We start from the raw sequence: 24,684 nt of genomic DNA, 5'->3' as shown, positions 1-24,684 counted from the left end.
ATTAAAAAAATCCCTGTTTATTTTTGGAATGTTTGTGTATCTGAATGATGATCAAACACTATAAAATATGACAATTACAGTACTTCCGTGCATCATGCTGCTTCCACCATATTGCCTAACATTTATAAACAATTTTCCTTCCAAATCATAAAAATACCACAACATATCTCTAATATCATATAGCTAACATTACCATTTCTATGACTCAAAGGAGAAGACGTTTTACAGTCTTATTTAGATTGTTTATGCACCGAAAGAGATGCATAGAAATCCAATTGTAAAACGTCTTCTCTTTTGAGTCATAGATTTGACTAAAAGTTAGTTAGCTAAATTGGCTAACTAGCTCAGTGAAAGCAAGGGTATGGAGGTTCATGTCGGAAATATAACGTTAGTTTATTGACAAGTGTATTAGCTAGCTAGCTAATAATCTCTACTATTCTATGTTAGCTACATACATTGTGATTCACGCTTGTTGTTGGGACTGTCAGTGGCCACTCACGTGTTGGGAATGCATCGGGCTTCAGTATGAGAAGCTTGACATACGCAATAGTTTTTTGCAGCAGGTTCTCAAAGCACCCTCCTGCTAAATGTGCTCTGCAAATGGCACTCCTTGTGATCAACTTGGGTGCATCCTGAGTTTGAGAAACGTATGTAACCCACAAAACTTATTTTGGGGGGAAGATAAACTGTAGATTGCTTTTACAGACTAAGACACAGTAAAGATGAGCCATTCTCTTGCTTACTACCAGCCACGCACGCATTGAGGCCATTATTTGTGTAATGTCGTGTGTGTAGGTGGCAGGGAAGTCAGGCGCAGGAGAATCGAACTTGGTATAAATGGAGTCGTTTAATATACTTGACAAAACTCCATAATCAAAAATACAAGATGAAATAAAAGTGAGTACAAGAACCCGTCGCGCACCAATACATAATACACGAATATACAAACAATCTCTGACAAGGACATGAGGGGAAACAGAGGGTTAAATACACATGTAAGAATGGGATTGGAACCAGGTGTGAAGGAAGACAAGACAAAAACAATGGAAAATGAAAAATGGATCAATGATGGCTAGAAGACCGGTGACGTCGACCGCCGAGCACCGCCCGAACAAGGAGAGGCATCGACTTCGGAAATAGTCGTGACAATTTGTGTGGTGCTAAAACGTTCTATTTGTCTATGCGCAGAGTTTGTTCCCTCTCCCCACATAAGAATACGACACATTGCCAAGTTTATTTTCCCTGCCACGTGAGAATACGACACACTTTCCCTGGATAGCCAAGCTCAAACAAAAATTGCTAATGTAGGCCTAACCGGAGAAATAGATGACGTTGTACCCATAGTGACTATACGGATGTATCCCAACCAAAAACCATAGATTACAGGCAATATCCGTGCTGGGCTAAAGGCTAGAGCTTCCACTTACAGGGAACAGGACACAAACCAGATAAAAACATTTTTAAAAGGACTACGTGGGTTACGTGCCCCTGTGCCCCCTATGGGCATGAAGCCTCTCTTACTCACTACATCAGCTTGTGTGACTTTGCTAACACAATCAACAGTATGTTAATTAAGAGACCTTCCTTGTCCATCAGTGTTCAGTTTATTTGAAGCATTACTTAATGAGGTCAAGATCAACAAGACTACATTCTCTGTCACATAAGAAGTCAGTTTGTGCTTACGGTTTGTTTATTTGTTTACAACACTGTTATAGACACATGATACCCATGAGGTAGTCTATTTTTAAATGGAGCCTTATGTGTGAAGCTGAGACCAACAGCCACTGAGAGTGATAAGACATTGAGGAAGACTAGAGCTCTGAAATGTCTGAGTTTGTCTGTGAAAAGCAGCGAAAACATGAGGTAGAGAGAAAGGGTTTCCTCTGTACTATTCTTTATCTGCAGCTAGTGTTTGTTGAGTAAAGGTGCTGTACGGTCATGCTGGGACAAGAGCCTTCCAATCTAGAGACTGTTATGCCTCATGGTCATGGGAGGATTTGTAGGACATTCTGTTCTACGACACATTCTCTCTCTCTTGTTTAACTAATCTTGTGGGGACACAATTAATTCCCATTCCAGATCCTAATTACCCTAACCCCTAACTCTAAATCTAACCCTAAATCTAACCTTTAACCCCTAACCCTAATTCTTACCTTAACCACTAGAAATAGCCTTTTTCCATGTGGGGACTAACACAATGTCCCCAGTTGGTCAAATGTTTGTTTACTATTCTTGTGGGAACCTTTGGTCCCCACAAGTATAGTTAAACACGTCCATACACACACACACACACACACACACACATTTATAATGTTGAGAAAGTCACAAATGTGTAGCAAGGATAATTGAACACTTCATTTTATTTGTTTTTTAATTTGGCTCCAGTACATTATGGATCTAGGAAAGGCATCACAGCTAAGAGCCAGAGCAACAGCCTTTGATTAATAACCTGTTTTCTATGCAGGACACTGATACTTATGCGGCCTCTTGTCATAATCACAAAGTAAGCAGCAACCACTCCCCCATGGTCAACTTTGTTACCCAAACAGCTCACCATTCATGAAGCACCCACAATGTTTCCCATTCAATGTATTCTGGAGCTCCATGGGGACAACACTCCATTCAAATGAATGAGAGATTATGCTCTACTGTATTTGAACTGAATACATTTAAGAACAAACTAAGGAGAGAAATGTGAGACTGTAATTCAATCTATACGGTTTGTTTGGATGTATTTGTAATAGCAAAACAGAACTGGTATTTTGTGGTTTTCGTGATGCTGTGCGATTGACTGACAACGTCTTGTCTAGGGGAAATGAGTAAGGGGAAAAGGCTATGCTACTCTAGGTGTTTTTCTCCTCTTACCCAACACCAATACACTTTCCCTCCTCCATCCTCACCATTTACAGACCACCTTATGCTAGTCTTGCTTGCCAGAGAATGGCACTTGATAAATACTAGCCTTAGCTTTGCAACACAAAGAACAAACATGTATTGTAATGTTGTACATGAAAGCACCTGAGGGTAGATAGGATTAGATCTTATCGTGAAGTAGGGTACTAAGTAACTCATAAACCTAAATTGTATAGCAAGATCAACAACACCTTGGTAACAGGACCCCTGTTTGAATACTTTCCCCCTATCATCACACATTCATAGGCTGATAAAAGGCTTCCATGACTACGATAGGCATTGTCCAGACAGGCCTACTTTCTGCCGGTCTGGCTTTTCAGCAGCGTTGTGATGATTGCTTGTCACAGGGTATTGTTTCTGCTTGTTCAGCTACATGACTAATCACGCTAAAAAGAACACAAGAGAGCACATGCCGTCTTCCTGCTCTTCTACGGTGTCATACTTCCTCTTACTTGACTAGAAAAGGTTTTCCTCTTTTACCTTCCCAGACACGGGGCTGTATGACCACAACCCCCATCACCTAGGCCCCAGGATGACACGGCTTGGCTTCGGTCAGCTGATGGAGCGTGTAGCATAGTAGAGTGATGTGTGTGTTATATTGTGTAATCTAGAATCATGTGCCAAGCCTTGTCAAGACAAGAAACATCCACTTTTAGTCATCAGTTTCACTTCTTTAAAAATATATATTTGGGGTTTTTTAAACTTTCCTCAACAAATTGCTGTAAATGTACAACATAAAACAATTAAACAAATGTACATGATTGACAACATACACAGCTGTGGTATAATTGTTATTACCTGAGTAGGCCTACTCTAAATTTTTCGTTCTTTATAACCTACTGTTTCCTTTTGCACCCACCACAAATTAGTATCGTCTGAGATTGTTTTTGGATTGACAACTGAAGCAAAGAATTACCACTACACCAGCTGGTGTTGATAATATTAGAAACCAGTTTCTCATGGTTTGACACACTGTAATATGCTGTATGCCTATGAAGGAGTACTACGTCCCCCTGCTAGTGGGTCAGCAACACAACATGGACAACAAGTGGAGGGATTTTAACATTGGGTTTTATTCAAAACATATTTTAGGTCCACCAGTGCAAATGACACAACAACCCTACAATACACTACACTACATAATAAGGCTGAGGTAGGCCTAATATTTGTCCATGAGGGGTCTCTCAGTTCAGGGATCCAAACAGTAAGACGCTGAAGGGTTGCATCCCAATCATCTAAATTGGACTCCTCTCCCCTATACTGTCTTGCTAGATCAGCACAGTTCTAGAAGGAGAAACAAATAGGGAAAGAAACTTTAAACTATTAAGATGTAGGCCCAGGTCATTGAAAGACTCCTCCCTACTCTCTCCCCCTGAAGTATCTCTGGTCCCAGATCTGGTTGGTCAGATGGTGGAGGTAAAATACTACTCCGCTTGTTCAAAAGGATCAGCCGGAGAAAAGCACTGCCCTAATTATCTGATCAACCATTCACCTCAACTTCTAAACAACTGGGCATGATATATATATTCCATGATATATACTGCATATCCACCGCTCCATTCATATGATACAAAGATTACTAGCTCAGGTCAAAGGTCGACCCTTGTGGACAAGCAGGTCATGGTGGATCCAGAGAAGGCTCCAGCGCAGCATCACATGCGTGTCTTCTTGTAGATGGCGACATACTCTTGGACGTCTTCAGGGGAGCCCAGGACCACAGGAACTCGCTGGTGGATGTTCTCTGGCTTGATGTCCAGGACATTCATCTCCCCCGTGGTGGCCATGCCTCCAGCCTGCTCGATGATGAAAGACATGGGGTTGCACTCATATAGTAGCCTCAGCTACACAGGACGGAGTGGAAGAGAGACGATGGTTAGTCACTTCAATATATAGAGAGAAATGGTCTAGTTCATTCTACCTTTTATCAGTTTTGGTGGGGCACAGCCAGCACTCTACTTTTGGTTACTTGTATGTAACATATAGTTGTTGTTTTTTCAAAGTAGATATAACATTTATATGACCTGAGGAGCTCTGTCTCACTCACCTTGCCCTTGGGGCTCTTGACATTGGCAGGGTATAAGAAGATTCCTCCGTACACCAAAGTCCTGTGCACATCAGCCACCATGGAGCCAACATAACGCCCACCATAGGGGGCACTCCCATCCTGGAAACAAAAAGCAATGTACCCAGTGCAACTTACAATAGGTGCATTTAAAAGTAAGTAAGACAACCACGAGGCATATTTCATTAACTGCATTGGTCACTTCATAGTACCTAAAGAGTTAGTTAGTGGTGCAGAATTACAGTTTAAGCCCTTTCAGGTGTATAGTTAGTAAATTACCTCTGGATATTTCTTCTTCTTCAGGTATTCTGTGATGTCTGGGTAGAAGTGCTGAGCATAGCCTTCGTTCAGACTGTAGATCTTCCCTCTCTTCTTGATCTTCACGTCCTTATCTGTCAGGATAAACTCCCCGATAGACTAAAAACATACAGAACAGGGACTTGACTCAGCAACTTCATTGACTTTCTTTCCACTACACGTGACGGTCTTGATTACTTCTGGAAGTTTGTTTGCACAAAAGCTTCGTTTACCATCCAGCATTAACTTATTTTATGTTCTATAGTAATTAATCGCAAGATCAAAGAGCACCTCATGGATTAACTATAAATCAATGAAGGGCACCTCTCCTGTGTCTCTTCATTGACTATTGGATTTAGACGTGTTTATATGTTCTTTAACTACCGTTTCTTATTTGTTTATCTATTCCATTTTATAGTTTTACTGTAGTGTGTTGTTATTTTAAAATGCACTTTTACATTTTTTAAGTTTGATTTGGATTTTACAGGGTTGAGCATGAAGCAGTTCACCCCTAGGTTTGATTTGAAACTTACAGGGTCGAGCATGAAGCAGTTGACCCCTTGACCTGTGGAGAGCACCATCATGGTGGCGCTGCCGTAGAGGGCATAACCGGCAGCAACGATGTGACGTCCAGACTGCAGCGCATCCTTCTCATTGGGCTCATCATCTGTTGTCTGGGAGACAAACACGTGGATAGTTGTTACCAAACATAACAGAAGAACAGTGAAACAGTAACTAAACTACAGTAGAAACTGGCACACTAATCTGACATACTGAAACAAAGTGTCTAAGAACGAAACAAATGTGTGGAACTGTTACGGAACGTCTGAGACCGAATATAGAATGCCTTTCGGAAATTATTCAGACCCCTTTACTTTTTCCACATTTTGTAACGTTACAGCCTTATTCTAAATGGATTAAATTAATAAACAATCCTCAGCAATCTACAAAGAATACCCCATAATGACAAAGTGAAAACAGGTTTTTAGACATTTTTGCAAACTTGGAGTCCACCTGTGGAAAATTCAATTGTTTGGACATGATTTGGAAAGGTCTTTATAAATGTCCCACAGTTGACAGTGGATGTCAGAGCAAAAACCAAGCCATGAGGTCGAAGGAATTGTCCGTAAAGCTCAGAGACATGATTGTGTGGAGGTACAGATCTGGCGAAGGGTACCGAAAACATTCTGCAGCATTGAAGGTCCCCAAGAACACAGTGACCTCCATCATTCTTTAATGGAAGAAGTTTGGAACCACCAAGACTCTTCCTAGAGCTGGCTGCCCGGCCAAATTGAGCAATCGGGGGAGAAGGGCCTTGGTCAGGGAGGTCATCAAGAACCCGATGGTCACTCTGACAGGGCTCTAGAATTCCGCTGTGGAGATGGGATAAACTCTAGAAGGACAACCATCTCTGCAGCACTCCACCAATCATGCCTTTATGGTAGGAGTGGCCAGACAGAAGCCGCTCCTCAGTAAAAAGACACGACAGCCCGCTTGGAGTTTGCCAAAAGGTACCTAAAGACTCTCAGACCATGGGAAACAAGATTCTCTGGTCTGATGAAATCAAGATTGAACTCTTTGGCCTGAATGCCAAGCGTCACGTCTGGAAGAAACCATGCATCATCCCTACGGTGAAGTATGGTGGTGGCAGCATCATGCTGTGGCAATATTTTTCAGTGGCAGGGACTGGGAGACAAGTCAGGATCGAGGCAAAGATGAATGGAGCAAAGTACAAAGAGATCCTTGATGAAATCTTGCTCCAGAGCGCTCAGGACCTCAGACTTGGGCGAAGGTACACCTTCCAACAGGACAACGACCCTAAGCACACAGCCAAGACAACGCAGGAGTGGCTTCAGGACAAGTTTCTGAATGTCCTTGAGTGGCCCAGTCAGAACCCGGACTTTAACCCGATTGAACATATCTGGAGAGACCTGAAAATAGCTGTACAGCAAAGCTCCCCATCCAACCTGACAGAGCTTGAGAGAATCTGCAGAGAAGAATAGGAGAAACTCCCCAAATACAGGATGTGCCAAGCTTGTAGCATCATACCTAAGAAGACTCAAAGCTGTAATCGCTGCCAATGTGCTTCAACAAAGTACTGAGTAAAGGGTCTGAATACTTATGTAAAATGTAATATTTCAGTAATATTTTTGTATAAATTTGCAAACATTTCTAAAAACCTGTCTTTGCTTTGTCATTATGGGGTATTGTGTGTAGATTGATGAGGGAAAATAAACAATTTAATAAATTTTAGAATAAGGCTGTAACGTAACAAAATTTGGAAATAGTCAAGGGGTCTGAGTACTTTCCAAAGGCACTGCATGTTATGGGCACGGAGGACTACGGAAGCCCTGTAGCCCAAGGCAATTTTTTTATTTAAATAATGTGACTCTTGGAATTCTTGTTTGAACGACTTTGTATCTTGTTTGAACAATTTTTTTTACTTAGTCGTTCAAACAAGAGTAATTGTTATTTTGTCTAATTAGGCCTCATTTGATATACAGATTGTCAGACCGTGTAATGGTTGCTGCAGCCATTCATTCACTGATTCCATCCATTGATAGGATTGTTCATTGACAGTTCTTTGATAGCCTAAAACAGGGCTGTTTCTGAGTGCCATAGCATGTAAGTGGAGCTTTATACAAAAAAACATTATCGAAACATTCATACAAATGTTGTCAGTATTGCAAACATAAGCACGACACAGACAGGCAGTCTATCCATTTCATGTTTTTCTTAGCTGTTGAGTTATATGCAGCTATTTCCTCTTACCATATATGCTGATATTGTGGCATCAGGCAATGCAAAATGAACTTGCCTATTGTCAGACTCCTTTTACCGGTCTGGATACATGAACGTTCAGCTGCCCAGAGGTGGAATGCAGCAAGACACAGACATGCAGTCTAATTAGTGATTGAATGTTATTTTTTCATCTTAATTACAAACATTGACTAAGCTGCACAGGAGACAGACAGGCAGTCAAGTAGTGTTATTTTACCTGGAACTAAGATTTGGCAGCAACTACACTGCTCAAAAAAATAAAGGGAACACTTACAACACAATGTAACTCCAAGTCAATCACACTTCTGTGAAATCAAACTGTCCACTTAGGAAGCAACACTGATTGACAATACATTTCACATGCTGTTGTGCAAATGGAATAGACAACAGGTGGAAATTATAGGCAATTAGCAAGACATCCCCCAATAAAGGAGTGGTTCTGCTGGTGGTGACCACAGACCACTTCTCAGTTCCTATGCTTCCTGGCTGATGTTTGTCACTTTTGAATGCTGGCGGTGCTTTCACTCTAGTGGTAGCATGAGACGGAGTCTACAACCCACACAAGTGGCTCAGGTAGTGCAGCTCATCCAGGATGGCACATCAATGCGAGCTGTGGCAAGAAGGTTTGCTGTGTCTGTCAGCGTAGTGTCCAGAGTATGGAGGCGCTACCAGGAGACAGGCCAGTACATCAGGAGACGTGGAGGAGGCCGTAGGAGGGCAACAACCCAGCAGCAGGACCGCTACCTCCGCCTTTGTGCAAGGAGGAGCACTGCCAGAGCCCTGCCAGAGCCCTGCAAAATGACCTTCAGCAGGCCACAAATGTGCATGTGTCTGCTCAAACGGTCAGAAACAGACTCCATGAGGGTGATATGAGGGCCCGACGTCCACAGGTGGGGTTGTGCTTACCAGCCAATACCGTGCAGGACGTTTGGCATTTGCCAGAGAACACAAGATTGGCAAATTCGCCACTGGCGCCCTGTGCTCTTCACAGATGAAAGCAGGTTCACACTGAGCACATGTGACAGACGTGACAGAGTCTGGAGACGCCGTGGAGAACGTTCTGCTGCCTGCAACATCCTCCAGCATGACCGGTTTGGCGGTGGGTCAGTCATGGTGTGGGGTGGCATTTCTTTGGGGGGCCGCACAGCCTCCATGTGCTCGCCAGAGGTAGCCTGACTGCCATTAGGTCCGAGATGAGATCCTCAGACCCTTGTGAGACCATATGCTGGTGCGGTTGGCCCTGGGTTTCCTAAACAAGACATGCTAGACCTAATGTGGCTGGAGTGTGTCAGCAGTTCCTGCAAGAGGAAGGCATTGATGCTATGGACTGGCCGCCCGTTCCCAGACCTGAATCCAATTGAGCACATCTGGGACATCATGTCTCGCTCCATCACCAACGCCACGCTGCACCACAGACTGTCCAGGAGTTGGCGGATGCTTTAGTCCAGGTCTGGGAGAGATCCCTCAGGAGACCATCCGCCACCTCATCAGGAGCATGCCCAGGCGTTGTAGGGAGGTCATACAGGCACGTGGAGGCCACACATACTACTGAGCCTCATTTTGACTTGTTTTAAGGACATTACATCAAAGTTGGATCAGCCTGTAGTGTGGTTTTCCACTTTAATTTTGAGTGTGACTCCAAATCCAGACCTCCATGGGTTGATAAATTTGATTTCCATTGATCATTTTTGTGTGATTTTGTTGTCAGCACATTCAACTATGTAAAGAAAAAAGTATTTAATAAGAATTTTCATTCATTCAGATCTAGGATGTGTTATTTTAGTGTTCCTTTATCTTTTTGAGGATGTATAAAGATTAGCCTACATCATCACACAAAATGTTCCCAAAGTGTAGGGACTGCATCCTGCTTGTGCAGATGAATAGACGTTAGACAGAGAAGGTTGTAGCCTTCATAATTATAGTGCCCTCAGAAGGCTTTGACTTATCCCACATAGTTGTGTTACAGCCTGAATTACAAATTGACAAAATGTACACAATAAACCCCGCCCCCCCCCGACGGTTGAGATAATGTAGGCTAATGTGATTGGCATGAAGTTGTAAGAAACAAAACAAAATCCCAGGACATAGACATTTCTGATATGGGCAGAAAGCTTACATTTTTTAAATCTAACTGCACTGTCCATTTTACAGTAGCTATTACAGTGAAATAATACCATGCTATTGTTTGAGGAGAGTGTACAATTATGAACAAACCAATTAGGTACATTTGGTTAGTCTTGATACAACATTTTAAATAGATATGTAAGATTTCACTGGATCACTCTAAAACTTTCCACATACAGTGCTGCCATCTAGTGGCCAAAGTATAAATTGCGCCTGGGCTAGAATAATTCATTATGCCTTCTCTCTTGCATTTCAAAGARGATGGTACAAAAAAACTTTTTTTTTTTTTCTTTGGATTATCTTTTACCAGATCTAATGTGTTATATTCTCCTACATTCCTTTCACATTTCCACCAGCTTCAAAGTGTTTCCTTTCAAATGGTATCAAGAATATGCATATCCTTGCTTCAGGTCCTGAGCTACAGGCAGTTAGATTTGGGTATGTCATTTTAGGAAGAAATTGGAAAAAAGGGGGCGGATCCTTAAGAGGCAAAAGTGAAAACCTGTTTTTCGAAATGTGCTCAAATGTATTGAAATTTAAATACAGAAATCTAATTTACATAAGTATTCACACTCCTGAGGCAATACATGTTAGAATCACCTTTAGCAGCATTTACAGCTGTGAGTCTTTCTGGGTAAGTCTAAGAGCTTTGCACACCTGGATTGTACAATATTTGCACATTATTCTTTTAAATTCTTCATGCTCTGTCAAGTTGTTTGTTGATCATTGCTACACAGCCATTTTCAAGTCTTGCCATAGATTTTCAAGCCAATTTAAGTCAAATGTAACTAGGCCACTCAGGAACATTCAATGTCGTCTTGGGACCTTGTGTTTTAGGTTATTGTACTGCTGAAAGGGGAGTTTGTCTCCCAGTGTCTGTTAGAAAGCAGACTGAACCAGGTTTTCCTCTCGGATTTTGCATGTGCTTAGCTCTATTCCGCTTCTTTTTATTATATATATATATATATATATATATTAGTCCTTACCGATGACAAGCATACCTGTAATACGATGCAGCCACCACCATGCTTGAAAATATGAAGAGTGGTACTCAGTGATGTGCCGTGTTTGCCCCAAACCTAATGCTTTGTATTCAGGATAGAATTAATTTCTTAGCCACATTTTTGGAGTTTTACTTTCTGACTGGGTGTATTGATACACCATCCAATGTGCAATTCATAACTTCACCACGCTCAAAAGGGATATTTAATGTTGGCTTTTTCTCTATGTTTTTTTTTCTTTCATCTACCAATAGGTGCCCTTGTTTGCGAGGCATTGGAAAACCTCTGGTCTTTGTTGTTGAATCTGTGTTTGAAATTCACTTCTCGACCGAGGGACCTTATAGGTAATTGTATGTGTGGGGTACAGTGATGAGGTAGCATTCAAAAATAATGTTAACACTATTATTGCACACAGAGTGAGTCCATGCAACTTAGTATGTTACTTGCTAAGCACATTTTTACTCCTGAACTTATTTAGGCTTGCCATAACAAAGGAATTGAATACTTATTGACTCAAGACATTTCAGCGTTTCAATTTTAATTAATTTGTATATTTTTACAATCATAATTCCACTTTGACATAATGGGGTATTGTGTGTAGGCCAGTGACACAATCTCAATTTAATACATTTTAAATTAAGAGGCAAGGGGTGTGAATACTTTCTGAATGTTTGTTCAAATCGAGGCAGGGTTTTATTTCAGCTGTTCAGAAATATGAGGCAGAGACATACGCTGCCTCACAGTTCAGAATGGGGTGAGTAAAGAGCAAAACATGAAGGGAGCAGGACTGTGAGCAGCAGTAACATTAGAAAAACAAATGTATGCATAAAATAACATGTGTAGAATTTAATCCGGATCCTTAGCTTTAAGAAAAAGGTTTATGGAGGGGTGGGCTGGGGTGTATTAATTAGCCCTAGTCGGTTGTAATTATTTAGCCTACCCCACCCAGAGTAACCTATATATACACGGAACAAAAATATAAACACAACATGTAAAGTGTTGGTCCCATGTTTCATGAGCTGAAATAAAAGATCCCAGAAATGTTCCATACTCACAAAAATCTTATTTCTCTAAAATGTTGTGCACAAATGTGTTTACATCCCTGTTAGTGTGCATTTCTCCCTTGCCAAGATAATCCATCCACCTGACAGGTGTGGAATATCAAGAAGCTGATAAAACGGCACCATCATTACATAGGTGCACCTTGTGCTGGGGCCAATAAAAGGCCGCTAGAAATGTGCAGTTGTATCACACAACACAATGCCACAGATGTCTCAAGTTGATGGAGTGTGCAATTGGCATGCTGACTGCAGGAATGTCCACCAGAGCTGTTGCCAGAGAATTTAACATTCATTTCTCTACCATAAGCCATCTCCAATGTTGTTTTAGAAAATTTGGCAGTATGTCCAACCGGCCTCACAACCGCAGACCATGTGTATGGCATTGAATAGGCGAGCGGTTTGCTGATGTCAACATTGTGAACAGAGTGCCCCATGGTGGGTTTATGGTATGGGCAGGCATAAGCAACAGACAACGAACACAATTGCATTTTATCAATGTCAATTTGAATGCACAGAGATACCGTGACGCGATCCTGAGGTCCATTGTCGTGCCATTCATCTGCCGCCATCACCATGTCTCAGCATGATAATGCACTGCCCCATGTCACAAGGATCTGTACACAATTCCTGGAAGCTGAAACATGACCCAGTTCTTCCATGGCCTGCATACGTCASCCATTGAGCACGCTTGGGATACTCAAGTGTGTTCCAGTTCCCGCCAATATCCAGCAACTTCGCACAGCCATTGAAGAGGAGTGGGACAGCATGGCACAATCAACAACCTGATTAACTCTATGCAAAGGAGATATGTTGCGCTGCATGAGGCAAATGGTCACACCAGAGACTGACTGGTTTTCAGATCAGTGACCAACAGATGCATATCTGTTTTCCCAGTCATGTAAAATCAATAGATTAGGGCCTAATGAATTTATTTCAATTGACTGATTTCCTTATATGACCTGTAATTTAGTAAAATCTTTGAAATTGTTGCATGTTGCGTTTATATTCTACTTTCTAACATCAGGATATGACATTTATTTTGAAGGACTTTAAATGTATTAACGGATGTTTTAGGTAAGCAATAGATAGGCTACTGTAAAATGTATTTGAATAGAAACATAATATAAATCAATTTAACTAAACTATAATAAATAAATATTAAAGGCCAATATCAGCTTCTTTTCATAAATAAAAGGAAATAAATAATCTCAAACTGCAGCGGTCAAATGATTTGTGCACAGGAGCAGGCACCAACAAGTTTCACATGTGTATTGAGCGTGGGAAATGCACTCCACAAATTAAATATACTGTTTACAGAAAATATATAAATAATACATATAGGAGCAAATCAGACTGACTATCAAGTCACCAAAAGTACAAACATGTTGTATGCACGGAAAGGGTACACCCTGGTGGTCATCGTAATGTAATCCATTTATTATCCATCCACATTTAATATGACATTACCTTGAATGCATCCATCAAACTAACTAACTTTCACTCGTTTCCAATGGGCACAATATTGATGTTTACCTCGCCTGTATGCTTGTTATTTCCGCAATTTTCGCACAGTGAAGTACTACCCAAACCAGATCAAACCAGACAGACGTATCTGGTTTCAAGTGGCCAAGTCACGTCATGTGATCTAGTGGACGAACTCGAAATCAGACAAGCTCATATTACATCCGTGAAAAGGTTACGACTTCAGCTTTCTCCTCATATGTATGTATATCATTCCTGTAAGACAAAAAATGTAGTCATGGAACGTTGCACAAGCCCTGCGCTTTTAAAATGGCTGTGTTCCTATGGGAATTTAACCATGTTTAGAGCGCCACCATTACGTAAAAGATATGCCCCCCAAAAAATTCCCTACAACAAAAAAAATATTATTTTTGGAATGGCAATTGGTGACAACTGTGTGTTTTCTATCCCTGTTCGCTCCTCTCCCTGCAGGCTTTACAGACGCTCCACACCCCTTGGCTGCAGCCCCTTCTAATTTAGTGTACCATGCATGCACAACCCATGTGGAATTCTTGTTCAGCAGCAGCATTTGGAACTGCTGATCTGTGGTCAAGAACCCAGAGTTCATCTCAGCCTATACTGCCCTTAAGTCCCTTGACTTTTTGGCTCCGACGTTGACATGGATCACCCCAGAGAAAACTGCTACTCCAGCTGCTCTCTTCACCTAACTGTTTTCTCTCAGTCTGAGAGCATCTGTTCATTGCCGTGGTGGCACAGTGCTGCTGATTTCTCCTAAATGGAAATTCTCTTTACTCCCTCACCTGTCCTTCTCCTTATTTGAATTCCATGCGGTCACTGTCACTTGTCCACTCAAGCTTAACATTGTTGTCATCTATCGCCCACCAGGTTCCCTTGGAGAGTTCCTCAATAAGCTTCACACCTTGATAAGCTCACTTCCTGACGTTGGCTCAGCGCTCTTTGTACTGTGCGACTTCAACCTCCTGACGTCTGCCTTCCATTGATTTCTTTCCATTTCTTTCCCTCCTTGACCTCACCCTTTCCACTCAAGGCAGGCAATACGCATGACCTCATCTTTACTTGAGGCTGTTCGCCTACTAATCTCATGCGCCGTCACAATCTTCTCTCCTATCATCTCTCCCTTTTGCTAAATCCCTCCCTTCTGGTTCTGCCTCTTCGAGCCTACCATCCTCCCTTTCCACAGCCTATTACTTGCACTGTCCCCTTTCCTCCCGGCCGGCCCTCCCCTCCGTGACTCATTGCAACCTTAAATAACAGGGCTGCAGTCAGCTGAGGAAAACTTAACTTCCGGAAGACCTATCATCCTTCACTCCCTCTCTATCTTCTCTTCCTCTGATAGAAAGTGGCTTTAGCAGCAGATACATTCTGCCTCTAACCCTAGGAAACTCTTCACCTTCTCCTCCCTCCTTAATCCTACACCCCCTCCCGCTCTGCGGACAACTTGGTCAACCACTTTGAAAAGAAGGTTGATGACATCCGCTCAGCCTACTGAATCAACTGGTCCCACTCATACATAACAACCCTACGCCTTGACCTTTTGCTCCCCTCTCACGCCAGAAGAAATCTTACGACTAGTGAAGTCCAGCTGCCCGACAACCTGCACGCTCGACCCCAACTTCAGACCATCTCTGGAGACCTTCCATTCCGCACGTCACTCATCCCTGACCACTGGCTGCATCCCCTCTGACTTCAAAATGGCCTGAGTCACTCCCCTCAAGAAACAAACACTCAACCCCTCTGATGTCAAACCCCCACACAAAAAATAATTTTGTTAACTAACACTCGCACTTGACTCTTTTCCCTCTTTCTAGCCCTGACTTCGCTGATAGTTACTTCATTGAGATGAATGCACTAAGTAAGTCACTCTGGATAAGAGCGTCTTATAAATGACTCCAATGTAAATGCATTTGATATTTTAGCTTAATTACATGTATTTATATTATAGTGATTCTATTCCAAGGAAAACTCAAATACATTTGACAGTAGCCTATGTAGTGCCTACCTAAAACATCTGTTTATATATTTGAAGTCCTTCAAAATAGACACTACATATCCTAATGTTAGAACGTAGAGTATGCCGTGCCTTGAGCCCTTGACTTTTTCCATATTTAAAATGGAAAATAATGACAAAGCAACATTTTAAAATAAAAACTGAAATACCTTTATTTACGTAAGTATTCAGACCCTTTGCTATGAGACAACAACAAAAAAGCTCAGGTGCATCCTGTTTCCATTGATCATCCTTGATGTTTCTACAACTTGGAGTCCACCTGTGGTAAATTCAATTGATTGGACATGATTTGAAAAGGCACACACCTGTCTATATAAAAAGGTCCCACAGTTGACAGTGCACGTAAGAGCAAAAACCAAGCCATGAGGTCAAAGGAATTGTCCGTCATTCTTAAATGGATGAGGTTTGGAACCACCAAGACTCTTCCTAGAGCTGGCCGCCCGGCCAAACTGAGCAATCGGGGAGAAGGGACTTGGTCAGGGAGGTGACCAAGAACCCGCTGGTCACTGACAGAGCTCTAGAGTTCCTCTGTGGAGACGGAAGGACAACCATCTGAGGCACTCCACCAAATCAGGCCTTTATGGTAGAGTGGCCAGACGGAAGCCACTCCTCAGTAAAAAAGGTACATGACAGCCCGCTTGGAGTTTGACAAAAGGCACCTAAAAGACTATCAGACAATTAGAAACAAGATTCTCTGGTCTGATGAAGCCGAAATTGAACTCTTGACTGAATGCCAAGCATCACATCTGGAGGAAACCTGGCACCATCCCTACAGTGAAGCATGGTGGTGGCAGAATCATGCTGTGGGGATGTTTTTCAGCGGCAGGGACTGGGTGACTAGTCAGGATCGAGGCAAAGATGAACAGAGCAAAGTAGAGAGATCCTTGATGAAAACGTACTCCAGAGTGCTCAGGACCTCAGACTGGGCCGAAGGTTCACCTTCCAACAGGATAACGACCCTAAGCACACAGCCAAGACAACAAGCTTAAGAGAATCTGCAGAGAAGAATGGGAAAAGCTCCCCAAATACAGGCGTGCCAAGCTTGTAGCGTCATACCCAAGACACATTGCTGTAATGGCTGCCAAAGATGCTTCAAAGTACTGAGTAAAGGGTCTGAATACTTATGTAAAGTTTATTTTTATTTTTATAAATTAGCAAACATTTCTAAAAACCTGTTTTGCTTTGTCATTGTGTAGATTGAGGAAAAAATGTTTTTAAAAGACATTTTAGAATAAGGCCGTAAAGTAACAAAATGTGGAAAAAGTCAAGGGGTCTGATTTACCTTCCGAAGGCACTGTAAACCAGTGGTGGAAAAAGTACCCAATTGTCATACCTGAGTAAAAGTAAAGATACCTTAATAGAAAATGACCCTAGTAAAAGTCACCCAGCAAAATCCTACTTGAGTAAAAGTCTAAGTATTTGGTAGTATCGAAAGTAAGCATGCTCCAACACACAATTTACAAACGAAGCATGTCTTTAGTGAGTCCGCCAGATCAGATGCAGTAGGGATAACCAGGGATGTTCTCTTGATAAGTGTGTGAATTAGACAATTTTCCTGTCCTGCTAAGCATTCAAAATGTAACGATTTAATATATAAAAAAGGAAAGTAAAGTACAGACACCCCCAAAAACTATTTTAGTACTTAAGTATTTTTTTACTTAAGTACTTTACACCACTGCTGTAAACTAGATATAGGCTACTGTGGATAGGGTCCCAGTAAGAAGTGATAAAGAACAAAAAATGCTAGGCAGAACATGCCCAGAACTTGTGGCTGAGCAGTACCAGAGCAAAATTGGAGCAGGAGAGGGATTGAATTACACTCTGCTCCTCACTTAAAAGTTATGGCATTCAGAAGCAGCCCTGCTTTAGGTTATCAAAGAACAGTCAAGGAATAATCATGGATTCAGTGATGTGTTGTGAAATCTGTTGAGAATGTATTATGTTTTTAAAGTTGTATAACTGCTAATGGGGCCTCCATAATAAATACAAATGAATGGCTGCAGCAACCATTACACGGTCTGACAAGCTGCGTAACAAGTTATGCTTAGAGAAAAGACCAATTAAATCAAATCAAAGTTTGTCACGTGCACCGAATACAACAGGTGTAGACCTTACAGTGAAATACTTACAGGCTCTAACCAACAGTTCAAAAAAGTATTAGGTGAACAATAAAGAAATAAAACAGTTAAAAAGACAGTGAAAAATAAACAGTAGCGAGGCTATATACAGTAGCGAGGCTATATACAGTAGCGAGGCTATATACAGTAGCGAGGCTGCATACAGGCACCGGTTAGTTGGGCTGATTGAGGTAGTATGTAGATATGGTTAAAGTGACTATGCATATATGATGAACAGAGAGTAGCAGTAGCGTAAAAGAGGGGTTGGCGGGTGGTGGGTTGCGGGACACAATGCAGATAGCCAATGTGCGGGGGCACTGGTTGGTCGGGCCAATTGAGGTAGTATGTACATGAATGTATAGTTAAAGTGACTATGCATATATGATAAACAGAGAGTAGCAGCGTAAAAGAGGGGTTGGGGGGCACACAATGCAAATAGTCCGGGTAGCCATTTGATTACCTGTTCGGGTAATGGCTTGGGGGTAAAACTGTTGAGAAGCCTTTTTGTCCTAGACTTGGCACTCCGGTACTGCTTGCCATGCGATAGTAGAGAGAACAGTCTATGACTGGGGTGGCTGGGCTCTTTGACAATTTTTAGGGCCTTCTTCTGACACCGCCTGGTGTAGAGGTCCTGGATGGCAGGCAGCTTAGCCCCAGTGATGTACTGGGCCGCACGCACTACTAATAGGCTTTGTCGTGCCCTCTTCACGACTGTCTTGGTGTGTTTGGACCATTCTAGTTTGTTGGTGATGTGGACACCAAGGAACTTGAAGCTCTCAACCTGCTCCACTATAGCCCCGTCGATGAGAATGGTGGCGTGCTCGGTCCTCCATTTCCTGTAGTCCGCAATCATCTCCTTTGTCTAGGTCACGTTGAGGGATAGGTTGTTATTCTGGCACCACCCGGCCAGGTCTCTGATCTCCTCCCTATAGGCGGTCTCGTCGTTGTCGGTGATCAGGCCTACCACTGTTGTGTCATCTGCAAACTTAATGGTATTGGAGTCGTGCCTAGCCATGCAGTTGTGGGTGAACAGGGAGTACAGGAGAGGACTGAGCATACACCCCTGGGGGACTCCAGTGTTGAGGATCAGCGTGGCAGATGTGTTGTTACCTACCCTCACCACCTGGGAGCAGCCCGTCAGGAAGTCCAGGATCCAGTTGCAGAGGGATGCGTTTTGTCCCAGGATCCTTAGCTTAGTGATGAGCTTTGAGGGTACTATGGTGTTGAACGCTGAGCTGTAGTCAATGAATAGCATTCTCACATAGGTGTTCCTTTTGTCCAGGTGGGAAAGGGCAGTGTGGAGTGCAATAGAGATTGCATCATCTGTAGATCTGTTTGAGCTGTATGCAAATTGGAGTGGGTCTAGGGTTTCTGGGATAATGGTGTTGATGTGAGCCATTACCAGCCTTTCAAAGCACTTCATGGCTACGGACGTGAGTGCTACGGGTTTGTAGTCATTTAGGCAGGTTGCCTTCGTGTTCTTGGGCACAGGGACTATGGTGGTCTGCTTGAAACATGTTGGTATTACAGACTCAATTAGGGACATGTTGAAAACGTCAGTGAAGACACCTGCCAGTTGGTCAGCAAATGCCCGGAGCACACATCCTGGTAATCCATCTGGCCCCGCAGCCTTGTGAATGTGGACCTGTTTAAAGGTGTTACTCACGTTGGCTACGGAGTGTGATAACTGTCATCCGGAACAGCTAATGCTCTCATGCATGCCTCAGTGTTGCTTGCCTTGAAGCGAGCATAGAAGTGACTTAGCTTGTCTGGTAGGCTCGTGTCACTGGGCAGCTCGCGGCTGTGCTTCCCTTTGTAGTCTGTAATAGTTTGCAAGCCCTGCCACACAAGACGAGCGTCGGAGCCAGTGTAGTACGATTCAATCTTAGCCCTGTATTGAAGCTTTGCTTGTTTGATGGTTCGTCGCAGGGCATAGCAGAATTTCTTATTAGAGTCCCGCACCTTGAAAGCGGCGGCTCTACCCTTTAGCTCAGTGCGAATGTTGCCTGAAATCAATGGCTTCTGTTTGGGGTATGTACGTACAGTCACTGTGGGGACAACGTCCTCAATGCACTTATTGATAAAGCCAGTGACTGATGTGGTGTACTCCTCAATGCCATCGGAAGAATCTCAAAACATGTTCCAGTCTGATAGTAAAGCAGTCCTGTAGTTTAGCATCTGCTTCATCTGACCACTTTTTTATAGACCGAGTCACTGGTGCTTCCTGCTTTAATTTTTGCTTGTAAGCAGGAGGATAGAGTTGTGGTTGGATTTACCAAATGGAGGGAGAGCTTTGTCTCTGTGTGTGGAGTACAGGTGATCTAGAATTTTTTCCCCCTCTGGTTGCACATTAACCTCACTAGGATACGTGGGACGCTAGTGTCCCACCTGGCCAACATCCAGTGAAATTGCAGAGCGCCAAATTCAAAAACAGAAATACTCATTATAAAAATTTATAAATCATACAAGTGTTATACATCGGTTTAAAGATTAACTTCTTCTTAATCCAACCACGGTGTCAGATTTCAAAAAGGCTTTACGGCGAAAGCATACCATGCGATTATCTGAGAACAGCGCCCAGCAGACAAATCATTACAAACATTTACCAGCCAAGTAGAGGAGTTACACAAGTCAGAAATAGCGATAAAATGTATCACTTACCTTTGATGATCTTCATATGGTTGCACTCAGAAGACTCCCATTTACTCAATAAATGTTTGTTTTGTTCGATAAAGTCCCTGTTTATATCCAAAAACCACTGTTTTGTTTGCTCGTTTTGTTCAGTAATCCACAGGCTCAAACGCAGCCACAACAGGCAGACGAAAAATCCAAATAGTATCCGTGAAGTTCATAGAAACATGTCAAACGATGTTTATAATCAATCCTCAGGTTGTTTTTAGCTTAAATAATCGATAATATTTCAACCGGACAATAACGTTGTCAATATAAAAAGGTAAACAAGAAAGGCGCGCGCTCTCGTTTGTGCGCATGAAAAACCTCTGGGACACTGTAGGGTCCACTCATTCAGAGTGGTCTTACTCTCTCATTTTTCAGAATACAAGCCTGAAACAATTCCTAAAGACTGTTGACATCTAGTGGAAGCCATAGGAAGTGCAATTTGAGTCCTAAGTCAATGGATACTGTAATGGCATTCAATAGAAAAACTACAAACATAAAAAAATCCCACTTCCTGGATAGATTTTTCTCAGGTTTTCACCTTCCAAATCAGTTCTGTTATACTCACAGACATTATGTTAACAGTTTTGGAAACTTTAGAGTATTTTTTATGCATATCCTAGCTTCTGGGCCTGAGTAGCAGGCAGTTTACTTTGGGCAAGCTTTTCATCCGGAGGTAAAAATAGTGCCCCCTACCCTAGTGAAGTTAAACATGTTGATGGAAATTAGGTAGAACTGATTTAAGTTTCCCTGCATTAAAGTCTCTGGCAACTAGGAGCGCTGCCTCTGGGTGAGTGGTTTCCTGTTTGATTATTTCCGTATACAGCTGAGTCATTCATACGAGATCACCTGTTCAAACGACTTAGTAACTTTTTTGAACAACAATATCTTTTTTATTATTTACTTTTTTTTTTGCCTAGGGGCTTCCGTAGAGGAATAATAACAAAAGAGTCACCAACCTTTCTGTAGATGGCAAAAATGGTTCCAATTGATACAAGACAGTCAATGTTTGACGAGCCATCCAGTGGGTCGAAGCACACAATATATTTTCCCTGTGAAAAAAAAGGACATTGTCACATTGATGTTACAAGACATACCTCAACTTCCATCTGGACCACACACACACACCTACCTGTTTCTCTGGCTCCACAATGAGGGCCCTCTCGTTCTCCTCTGACACCAGGACACAGGAGGTGAAAGAGGACTTGATCATGTTGATGACCAAGTCATTGGACAGAACATCCAGCTTCTTCACCTGGTCACCGGTCACATTGGTGCTCCCAGCAATGCCATAGCTGGAGGGGAGGGAGAGAAAGAAGGAAGGGATAGAGAGATGGGCAGGGGGCAGACATGTGAGTAGTAATATCACCACAGTAGGCCTATTTCTGTCACAATTGGAAGGAGGGAGGGACAAGGGTAAAGTGTTTCTATGATGGCTCTGTGACAGTGGGCATGCAGTGTCTGGTTCAACTCACAGGGCACAGAGAGCGATACCATCTTTTGGCCTTCATTGACAGTCAGTCATAAAGGAAATTCCTGACAATGGAGGACTATAAAGAAATTCCTGATAAATAGGTAATAGGCCTATACTTCCTCCTAATGAAGACAATAGACATGTCTCAAGAGGAAATAAATGAATGATTTGGGAGTAGCCTATTGCATTACAATAGCTCTGGCTTGCATTTATGAAAACAACATTGAGTCCAAAGAAAGAAACGGATGAACATTGACCCGAGTCGAAGTTGACAACAGTATTACCTGATTAGCTGGATTGTCAGACTCATGCATAATATCCGACTAGGTAAATATTTGATTTAGTCTCCCTACCCGGCATATGGTTGGTTGGACGGTCCCTGCTATTGATATAATCATTCACTTATTGCCAGTGCTTTGTGATTACCATATACCACAGAGGGGATAAGAATCCACAACTCACATTTTCTGCAGCATCACTTTGTTGATCAGACGATCAGTATCGTTTTACTGCGCTCAGTTGATAAATGTGACACATGATGCAACAAAAATGATCACTGACTGACCATATCACTAGCTAGTTTTCCATCCAATTTGTGAAAGATTTTTATGCGAATATTAAAAAATCTGAGATGTTATTTCCATTAAAACAGACTGTTTAAAATGTGTGCGTGATGACGTAATGCACATGGGAATTTAAAGGCAAAGTTATTTGTCTTTAAATTCCCATGTACCAAAAGAAAAATATAAGTTAACTGGGTGTCCATCACATTTTAAACTCTACTGATGGTTGTCACAAAAACAGTTTCATTATATAGAAAATGTGCCCATTCTGGTCTTGGCCCATGCACTTTAACCAACAGCTCACTGATACAGTGCAGGTAGGCTACCTACATTATGAGATTAATATAGATAAGAGCAATATTATTTTTATTTGTCAAACGGCAGCCAAGCACTGACCATCATGCCACCAGAATAAGACCCTCTATTTATTGGAAAGGAGCATCAAGCTCATCCCCTTGTACATTCACCACCCTGTGAAGTTTAATAAACTGCATGCTTTCCCAAGTTGTAGTGAGAGGACCACAACATATCATGTAAATCCAAATTTATTTAGATAGGATGGTTATTATATCAATATTTGCACATTAAGGAGTTTACCACTATTTTTTGGGTAGCCTACATGGCAATTCAACCGCAATATGTATTTTATGTGTACTACGTCATCACGCACAGCCTTTTATCAACAACAAGTCAATTTGATGGAAACACATCTCTGGTGGGAGAATAAACATTCTTTTCATGTGGCTTTTTAAATATTCATGTAAATCTGTCGCCATTTTACATTGTCATTTAACGTACATTCCTACTTTACCCTGTGAGGACCGAACCAACAACGCGCCATGCTCTACCAACTGAGTCACACGGGACCAATTGAATAGACACCAAGACTTTCACATGCATACACAGAAACGTACAGGTTGGCAATCCCAGCTTTTCTGACAGCGGTGGAGATAGCTTTAACGGCTGTGCAGATAGAGTTGAGGAGGGTGGTCAGTTCTCCCGTTCCCTTCGCCTTCCTTCCCTCCTCCTGCACGAATCTCGTGAGGGTAACGACATTAGTATCGAACGCGCCTCGTTCGGACATGGTAACGAACTGTACTGGTTCTTTGAGCTTGTTTGCCGCGCGACGTATTCCTGCTGATTGGGGTACCGGGACAGGTGAGTTCCTCAAAGCCTCACCCTAAAGTTAAAATAGAACTAAAGAGTCGAGAGGGTGTGCAGGTGTTTGAACTAAAGGGTGTGCAGGTGTTTGAACCAATCACAGTTGGCCTTTCACCGGGAGGGGCGTGGTTGAGCACTGGCTGAGAGGTATAAACAGGTTAGCAAAAATGTTGACCTGGTTCCAAACTGTCCATTTACTCCACCCATTCTCTCTCTAACCCGTTTGGGGGATTTCACATCTGAAAGGACTGGTAAGCAATATGTTGATGGCCGCACCTGGCCAATGGCCATTCAATATTGTTGCTTTCACCTATCCACATTTGCATTTGGCTTTCAGATTAGTGAACAATTCAGTAGTAAAGGGATGATGCTGGCTGAAATGGAACGAGACTTGTCAGCATGCTATATAGGCCATCCATTGGATAGGCCTACATGATCCATAAATGGAGAATGCAGATAGTGTGCAGTTAGATACATTTTGAATGAGAGAACTAGTTTTAGTGTAAGCCATGAATTACATTTACGTGGGATTATGTACTGTAGGCCTAGCCTACAATGCAATGGGAGGCTATGAATCCAATACTTGTACGAGTGTTATGAGAGAAACCATTCTGTAGCTGGTTTCAGATATTCAGTGTGTCTGGTGGGGTCTTATATGTAATTTAGTGTTGGGAAACCAGTCTGACAAGTGATGAAAGGTACCAGAGACACTCCACAGAAACCGAGTGCAAATTCTGTCATGATGAAATTACATACAGGTCAGCACATTGGTATAATAGCCTAGATGATCATAAATCATTCATTATTGAAAATATAAATCAATAATTTTCCTATATAGTGCACTATATAGGGAATAGGTTTCCATTTCATTCAGACACAAACCCTGTGTGTGAAAAGCAATGATGAAAGCTAATGACTAACACAGTCAGGTAAGATCAGTTCA

The 24,684-nt window shown here is 42.2% G+C and overlaps 1 protein-coding gene across 1 annotated transcript; it reads right to left on the bottom strand.

The window, feature by feature from the left end:
• Positions 1–3,967: 3,967 nt before the first annotated feature.
• LOC111981111 (fructose-1,6-bisphosphatase 1) lies at positions 3,968–23,781 on the bottom strand. Its single transcript, XM_024012260.2, has 7 exons — positions 23,495–23,781; positions 21,676–21,838; positions 21,503–21,595; positions 5,806–5,946; positions 5,255–5,392; positions 4,958–5,077; positions 3,968–4,754 (listed from the first exon to the last, which is right to left on the bottom strand). The coding sequence occupies exons 1-7, from the start codon at positions 23,662–23,664 to the stop codon at positions 4,566–4,568; spliced, it is 1,014 nt and encodes a 337-aa protein (XP_023868028.1). The 5' UTR covers positions 23,665–23,781; the 3' UTR covers positions 3,968–4,565.
• Positions 23,782–24,684: the final 903 nt, after the last annotated feature.

The sequence above is a fragment of the Salvelinus sp. IW2-2015 genome, linkage group LG20, assembly GCF_002910315.2.
Source record: "Salvelinus sp. IW2-2015 linkage group LG20, ASM291031v2, whole genome shotgun sequence".
NCBI lineage: Eukaryota > Metazoa > Chordata > Actinopteri > Salmoniformes > Salmonidae > Salvelinus > Salvelinus sp. IW2-2015.
This window is presented reverse-complemented; position numbering and strand designations above follow the sequence as displayed.

What these genes read in the sequence shown, in the direction of transcription:
- LOC111981111 (XM_024012260.2), bottom strand. Translation starts at nt 23,664, where the DNA reads ATGTCCGAACGAGGCGCGTTCGATACTAATGTCGTTACCCTCACGAGA. An exon ending in TTGTGGAGCCAGAGAAACAG is followed by an intron (nt 21,596 to 21,675) that starts GTAGGTGTGTGT and finishes TTTTTTTCACAG; the next exon opens with GGAAAATATATTGTGTGCTT. An exon ending in TCAAGAGCCCCAAGGGCAAG is followed by an intron (nt 4,755 to 4,957) that starts GTGAGTGAGACA and finishes CGTCCTGTGTAG; the next exon opens with CTGAGGCTACTATATGAGTG.